At 37.8% G+C, this 8,281-nt stretch overlaps 1 protein-coding gene across 2 annotated transcripts; it reads left to right on the top strand.

Annotated features, from left to right (window-relative positions):
- The first annotated feature begins 442 nt into the window (after positions 1–442).
- On the top strand, positions 443–4,654 carry LOC125237650 (serine/arginine-rich splicing factor 2-like). Of its 2 annotated transcripts, none has more exons than XM_048144779.1 (2): positions 443–1,301; positions 4,467–4,654. In XM_048144779.1, exons 1-2 carry the CDS (start codon positions 743–745, stop codon positions 4,505–4,507), a joined length of 600 nt encoding a protein of 199 aa, XP_048000736.1. In that variant the 5' UTR covers positions 443–742; the 3' UTR covers positions 4,508–4,654. The 2 variants fall into 2 exon arrangements, with proteins under 2 accessions (XP_048000736.1, XP_048000735.1); XM_048144778.1 differs by lacking the exon at positions 4,467–4,654 and adding an exon at positions 1,640–3,038 and having other exon boundaries at positions 443–1,387.
- The last annotated feature ends 3,627 nt before the right edge of the window (positions 4,655–8,281 follow it).

Genomic DNA, 8,281 nt, shown 5'->3' with positions numbered 1-8,281 from the left:
AGAATATTATAAAACCTAAAGGATATCATTCAAATATCTTGCATCTCCCTTGCGCTTACTTTAACTGTACTGGCGCAAGTGAGACGCACAATAACTACATACATTACGTCATTCAGATGTACGAACGCTTGAATGTTCTGTAGTCCTTCCTATTACATACTTGCATGGGTTACATTCTGGTTACTTCATAATTATCATCATCATATTAGCCTTTTATCGCCCACTGCTGAGCATGGGCCTCTCATCAGATCTAGTACGCCACTTGTCCCGGTCCTTAGCTAGTCTCATCCAGGTTACTTGCATAAACGTATTTTTTTATGTAAGATGCTGTAATGGCATATTAGCCACTTTCCAAGTTTACCAGTAACACAATGGCTTACTGCGACACAACGCATATTGCTTGGTCAACGGCAACCAAAACATGTATTTATAATATACTGTAAGGGAAGGTGAACTCCGGAGTTGTCGCCCCGCCGCCGGGGCTCCCCTTCCCCCCTACACCGCGCCCCGCAGTCGCCACAGCACAAGAGTGAGCTCGTCCATTTGCCCGCGACCCGCCTTACAGCGCGCACGCACCGTCGTTTGAGCCTTTGAGATTACGATTATAAAAATTAAATAATTTTAGTTAAAGTTTTGTCTCATTTCTGAACCTCTTTAACAGTTCAGAAGTGCGATCGAGCTTACTTTTAATAAGTAAACATCACCCGCCCACTACCTTCAAATATTGTTATTGTGGTTTGTGATGGATGAAGATTTTGAAGAATCACGTTCGCGCTCGCGCTCCAGGCAGCGTTCGCGCTCTGGGCGACGTTCGCGACGTAAATCGCGTACCAGGCGACATTATAGTAAAAGTAGATCAAGAGGGCGTACTCCAAAAAGTAGAAAGTCGATTAATATTGATGTTGATTTAGATACAAGGCTTAACAAATTAGAACGTTTGATGAAAAAAATGATAAGTTCAAGTTCTCAAGGCTCGAAGACGGTGGAAAATAAGTCAAAGAGACAAAATAACATAACCTCCGCCATTTCAGTTACATTAGACCCGACAAATGATGGCGCTACCTTATCAACTACGCCACCGATAGCAAGGTCTACTCCCGAGCTTGGCAGCGATGGCGCTGTGTTGTCGGCGGGCGGTTTGACGTCGTCCGGGGCGTGCGGGGAGCGCGCCATACCCCGGTCGCCGCTGCTGCCGGTGCCAGCTGCCGCCGCCGCGGCCCGGTGCGCGGCAAGACAGCCTGTCGCGGCTTCGTGCTCGAGAGCGAGCTGCAACTCTTTCTCAGTTTGTACACAGGACCAAGGTCAGATGAACAAATTACTATCGGGCTCTGATAATATACCTGATTTTAACGGTGATGCATCAAGTGACATGACAGTTCAATGTTGGATAAGACGTTTAGAGGCACTAGCAAAAATATTCAACTGGAATGAACGATTTCTTATTTATCAAATGACGACTAAATTTGCTGGTAATGCTCGATTGTGGTTTAATTCCCTAGAAAACATTGATTATTCGTGGGACCAGTGGAAACAAAAATTAATATGTGATTTTCCTGAAGGACGAGGCATAGCTTCAAAATTGTATGAATTTGTTACCGTAGAACGTGAAAATAATGAAAACGTGTTGGACTTCTACTACAAAAAACTGTTACTAGGAACAAAATGTGATCAACCAGATCATGTCATAACCGACGTCATTATTTTTACGTTGAACGATCCTTTGTTGACGACCGGCGCGCGGGGTGCCGCTTGCCGTGATACTAAAAGTTTATTGAAGTACTTAACAGATTCTGGTTTTGATTGTTCAAATAAAAGTAAGGCTAGTTCAGTTAGCAACGATGCGGGTAGATCTTACACAGGGCGAAAACAGCCTCAGCGCGATGACGTCACTTGCTATAAATGCGGTATTAAAGGTCATATCTCTTCGAGTTGCACAAAAACTGATGTAAAGCAATGTGATCGTTGTTCTAAATATGAGCACGTTAGTGTTGATTGCAAAGAGCACAGACATTGTACTAGTTGCGACAAGTGGGGCCACGTTGCTGACAACTGTATTCGCAAGAAAGACAAACCTATTAAAATTGTTTAATATGTAAGATGTTGATGTATATGACAGAAAATATCACAAAACTGTTTGATTAATCAATCATGTTGAGTTAATCGCACCCGTGAATTTTGGCAGCACTATTAACACTATTGCTAAGGCGGTCGTGGTCGTACGGGTTTGCTGTTAAAGTTAGAAGTTACCTTATGACAGCTTTTATTTTCATAACTCGTATTGCAGTGGATCAAGAGTCAACTACAGAGTTATTTACGCAGTCAATCAGCTGATACTGTAGTAGAAATAGGTTAGATGAGTACCGTAGTACTAATCTGGCATCTGATGAATTGATGATTGGATATTATTTAATCAATGGTACAACACAGTTTTCTTCTCAAGATGTTAAAAAAAGTTCTATTTAAACTGTTATGAACCAATTATGATAATTAAGGACACTGTGATGATACAGTTATTGTGCGAATTCCTCGTGGTCGTAATAGCACATTTTATAGGGGCTATGTTTAATTTATTTATATTAATGTGTCGGAAAACTTGACGCTTATCTATTCGTGCTACCAGTCATATAAAATGTATGTCATTTCAAGAAGAAGCTGAAGTTAAACAATTTTTTTTGGCGGTTTACTAGATCAAGTATTATTTTACTCAGTTATTTTTTATGCACACTTGCATAAGTCGCATAATACCTGCATAAAGAAAATTATGGGCTGAGTATTGAGATTGCTCGGTTACATATTGGCATTATTTCAGTGATACTCAGGTATAAAGTGGCATTAAATATTAACGGTTAATGACTCTATAAGGCAAAGTCCGAAAAGTTTATTATTTTCATCTTCATTTTCAGTTCCTTGTGTAGACACATTTTCACATGAAGACAATAGTTTCTATTATCTGCCTGTACTCAAAATAAAATATTTTATACGCACGAAATAATGCGTCAGATAATATAAGAAAACATGACCAGTAGTTATTTTTTAAACCCAATTATTAAGTCGGATGCAAAGATATAAAGTAGATGAGTATACCATGACATTACTAAACTTGATTTCATATTAATTCCTTAGCAAATCGTGCAAATTAGTTTTGACAGTTCTTAAAAAGACGCTGATTTGACTAGAAGGTAAGTAGCCTATTCCAACGCTGCCGATAAGATTCGTAATACCGTGGTAATGATTAACGCGTTTTGTATTTACAATTTAACATTAATGATAATTATGATTTAGTTTAAGTTGAGCGTAAAATAGTGGCGAAAGATTAATAGTGAAAATAAATCGATTAAAATACTGGTTCTTATAAGACTATACGGGATACTCTCATGGAAGTGTAGTGTTACAGCCGCGGACAAAGCAAAACCGTTCATAACTAAAGAGAATTCTAGTTTATTTGAAAATATTCTGAAAATTGAGTGATATTCTCTGCCAGTAAAAAAAAAATGTATCAGGTAGATTTACCATTTAAATTTCTGAATATAACGTACAAAAATATCGTAGCTGTCTTCAATTTACAAGTGGTCATAAAATGATTCGGTTTATAATATCTTGTGATCTAATAGTAAACTATTATGATTAGTCAATTATGACTTTGTTGTATTTTGTTATATTAATGACGTTGAAGTGTTTATTTGTTTAAATAATATTATTATATTGAAGCAGATTGTGCTATTTTATTTCTTATTAAATCATCCATCAACGAAAGGAATAGTAATGCGATACTGTGACATACGCATACTTGAAGTTCACGTCCGATATTGTCTAAGGTTAGTTAAATGTTTAATTTACTAACTAAAAAAAATGTGTCTGATATTTACCACTTTTGATTACAAGTTTTGGAGTAATTTCATCAACAGAACCATAGCTTTCAGTTTCAGATTGCAATGAAGTTCTTGACGTAATATCTTGTGTTTTATTAATAGGCTCATGATCATCAGATAGATGGAATAAAAGCCTACGAAGACATATGTTTAGATTGGATTACCAGATTGCAAAGTGTTTTCTTTTTTTTGTCTAGATCTCGTAGGCTCAGTATCATCAGATAGATGGAGCCTATGACCAGCAAGGTTAAGACCAGATAGGTTTGAGATCTTAGATGAGATTTAATAAGTCCGCCTCGTGAGCGAAGTCAGTTAGACAACGTTCATGGCCAGTTAGGCTAAGGTCAGTCAGATTTGAGGCGGGCTAGACAGATTTTTGGATAGGTCTTTGATCAGAAAGATTAGGACCAAATAAGTTAGAGAGATCACAGACAAGATTCAAAAGAGTTCGCCTCGTGAGCGAAGTCAGTTAGACAACGTTCATGGCCAGATAGGCTAAGGTCAGTTAGATTTGAGGCGGGCTCGGTGAATTTTTGGATGGGTCTTTCATTTGTAACGTTCCTCTGACTTCCACTATAGGTATTTTATGAATTTCAGGTAATCCGTGGGCGTATTACCATCAGGATGGTCGACTGTAAGGGAAGGTGAACTCCGGAGTTGTCGCCCCGCCGCCGGGGCTCCCCTTCCCCCCCTACACCGCGCCCCGCAGTCGCCACAGCACAAGAGTGAGCTCGTCCATTTGCCCGCGACCCGCCTTACAGCGCGCACGCACCGTCGTTTGAGCCTTTGAGATTACGATTATAAAAATTAAATAATTTTAGTTAAAGTTTTGTCTCATTTCTGAACCTCTTTAACAATACGTTAAATAAATGTCCATTAAAGGTTCGAATTTTACTCCACCGTTATCCAGAGTTTGACTATACTACTAGTTCCCGTGCCTCTGTCCATCCACATCTGTACTAACATAACTTGTTATTACATGGCGACCTTGCCAGGTTGCTTGCTTGGTATCTGTAGAATCTACAATGTCCATTTGTTTGCCGGGTCTGGGTGGGCCAAGGCAGTTCGATAATTTGCTTTTGTAGTGAATAACTAGTGTTTAATAATTTTTTTATCTTTCTTTGTTTCAGGTAAGATTTGGATAACTTTGTATTCACCTACATCTACATTAACTGGCTACATTATATATAGCGAACTGGTGGAGCAAATGGTATATTCTTTGTTGGTACCTAGGTACCTATCTATGCATGTACGTGGTGGACTAATTATAGTGACCCTGCGACACTCCACCCAAGGCGGAGACGGAATTCGTTGGTGGTTTTAGACGGTAGTCCTATTCTGATTAGTCCGTCATCGCCCCTGGTCCCCCGGACAGGTTGGCATATGTAAATGCATTTCCCCAACGTAAAAAAAAGGTACCTATCTATGCATAGGTATTAAAAATCATGTCATTATAATTGAGCTCAAGTTCACTTAATGAGTTGGCTAATGACATGTCCTACCACCTCTTTTCATTTTGGCGTTGGTTTTAGGAACTGTGAATACGTAACCAGAAAGTTAAGTAACTGAAATTAATAAGTGCTTATTCAAAATCCTAAACAAAGAACGAGCTACAAGTTTATAATAAAGCGTTTTAAGAACACTGAAGCCATAAAACTTGTGAAATGAACTTGCATTATTTATATCTTAATTAACATTCGCGCAAGAGCGAATAAAAGCTGGCAACGACTTGCCGCAAACTTTCGAGCAGTTGTTTTAACCCACTTAGCAGGTAAATGAATACCTATCTTTTTAGGGTTCCGTAGTCAACTAGGAACCCTTATAGTTTCGACATGTCTGTCTGTCCGTCCCTCCGTCCGCGGATAATCTCAGTAACCGTTAGCACTAGAAAGCTGAAATTTGGTACCAATATGTATATCAATCACGCCAATAAAGTGCGAAAATAAAAAATGGGAAAAAATGTTTTATTAGGGTAACCCCCCTACACGTAAAGTGGGGAGTGATTTTTTTTTCATTGCAATCCTAACGTGTGATATATTGTTGGATAGGTATTTAAAAATTAATAAGGGTTTACTAAAATCGTTTTTTGATAATATTAATATTTTTGTAAATAATCGCTCCTAAAGGAAAAAAAAGTGTGTCCCCTCTAACTTTTGAACTATATGTTTAAAAAATATGAAAAAAATCACAAAAGTAGAACTTTATAAAGACTTTCTAGGAAAATTATTTTCAACTTGATAGGTTTAGTAGTTTTTGAGAAAAATACGGAAAACTACGGAATCCTACACTGAGCGTGGCCCGACTCGCTCTTGGCCGGTTTTTTCTTTTTTTTTGTATGAATAGGTAGACGTTTTTGACCACGATCACACCTGATGGTAAGTGGTGATGCGGTCTACGGTGGAGCACGCTTACCTATGAGATACCTATTTACTCTTGCTTTAAAGAGACCTGGATTGTACTCATGTGGAAACAGACTCAGATAAATAAGAGAAGCTTGCTATTAGATGCGTTATAACCAATCAATTTATTCGAAATAAAATTATTTTATTAAATATTTTTTGATTCGTTATTGACGCGGTCGGGGTGGTGTAGCGGTCGAACACGTCAGCCGCGATAGCTGTAGGTTCGATTTCCGGCTTCGCCTTCAGTGATCTTGATTGCTTTTTCTTTAGTGTTTGGTATCTTTTTCAAATAAAATAAATTAAATAAACAAATTTATGAAATAAATAATATAATAGTACACTACGATACAAGACTTGTATCGTAATGTACTATTATATTATACTGTATTATACTTAGTGCGTAAAAAAGGAAGTTCGAAACGAGTGGCGATAAATTAAAACACGACCGAAGGGAGTGTTTTAAATCGACACGAGTTACGAATTTCCTTTTTGCACGAGTATCGTACGACGTTTTTCAGTACAGATGAGTCTTCAAAGTTTCGACCTGGCATATAATGAACCACTTCTCGCACTAGTGCGTAAAAAAAACACCATCTGTACCTACTGAAAAATATTTTTAGAAAATACTACCGTGTTCATTTCGACTTTTATATGATATTTAGATATATGACATAAATCAAATAAGTAGAGATATTTAGGTAAATTTTATTTTAATAGAAATTGCAACCGATGATTTGACATGTCTGTCTCAACCAATATCACCTTGAGGGCGTTAAATCAGTTATGTAAATACCTGTCAAAACATGTAATATGTGTCAAAATGTCTAAAGGTTTCTGCCTATGAATGCTACCCGCCAAGAAATCACGGCTAGCCTATACATATGTTAATACATGTTTAGCATACAAAACAGCAAAGGGAAAGACAAGACGAACTTACAGAATATTGTCACTAGGGCATTTTCGAGAGAAGATAGGCACTTTTTTCTTCTTCTTGCGTTATCCCGGCATTTTCCACGGCTCATTGGAGCCTGGGGTCCGCTTTGACAACTAACCCCCACTTATAGGCTTTGAACAGTGCCATAGAAATCTATTTTATTTTGTAAGTACTATATTTAAATACAGTAAAAAGTATTCTTCTGTCTTTATCATTAACCTCTCTTCGGACTCCCGCAGCGCAAACATCTATTCGGTGGAGCTGAGATAGCAGTTAAACTACGGCTTTTAACGTAAAGCTCGAGAAGAATTCTTAGAAATAACGTGTCTGCCTCGGGCACTGTTTTTAGTACTTCTTTCTAAACTTTATTCTGTATTTTTGCTCGTAATAATGATTTGTCGGGGTAATTTTAGGCATTATGGAGTTTCTAACTCTCACGTTAGTATTCGACATTCAAAGCATTTTACGAAGATATGAATTCATCTGTTTAAATATATAAAATACTAGCTTTTACCAGCGGCTTCGATCGCGGTAAATTCGTAAATGGATATAATTTAGGGAAGTGGGGAGCAGAAAGAGACAGAAAGTAGCCTATGTCACTCTCCATCCCTTTAACTATCTCCACTTTAAAATCACGTCAATTCGTTGCTCCGTTTTGCCATGAAAGACGGGCAAACAAACAGACATACACATTTATAATATTAATATGGATTTCTAAGTTTCTACTCTCACTTAAGTATTCAACATTCAAAGCTTTTTTTTATGAAAAAATGAATAAGAGTAAGTAAGTAAACACTTTATTGTACCACCAAAATAAACTATGTAGATTTAAAAGAAAGAAGAATAAGCGAGTACAAAAACGAACTAAATATATATTATTTTTTAGCCTGCGTTAGTGTCCCACTTCTGGGCAAAGGCCTCCCCTCTCTTCCTCCACTCGACCCTATCACTCGCATTTCCCCACCAGTTGGGATAAATTTTCGAGGTCGTCGCACCATCTCTTTTTTGGTCTGCCTGAACCCCGACCTTCATCTATAAGACGAACTTATCGAACGAAAAAGCGAAAGATTCCAAAA

This window comes from Leguminivora glycinivorella, chromosome 22 (genome assembly GCF_023078275.1).
Source record: "Leguminivora glycinivorella isolate SPB_JAAS2020 chromosome 22, LegGlyc_1.1, whole genome shotgun sequence".
Classification (NCBI taxonomy): domain Eukaryota; kingdom Metazoa; phylum Arthropoda; class Insecta; order Lepidoptera; family Tortricidae; genus Leguminivora; species Leguminivora glycinivorella.
Note: the sequence above shows the minus strand (reverse complement) of the source record. Positions and strands in the feature narration are given on the sequence as shown.

Bases quoted from the DNA above. Each gene is read 5' to 3' on its own strand.
- LOC125237650 (XM_048144778.1), top strand. From the start codon at position 743: ATGGATGAAGATTTTGAAGAATCACGTTCGCGCTCGCGCTCCAGGCAG. The intron at 1,388-1,639 runs ATAAGACGTTTA...GACTTCTACTAC, and splicing joins ACATGACAGTTCAATGTTGG to AAAAAACTGTTACTAGGAAC.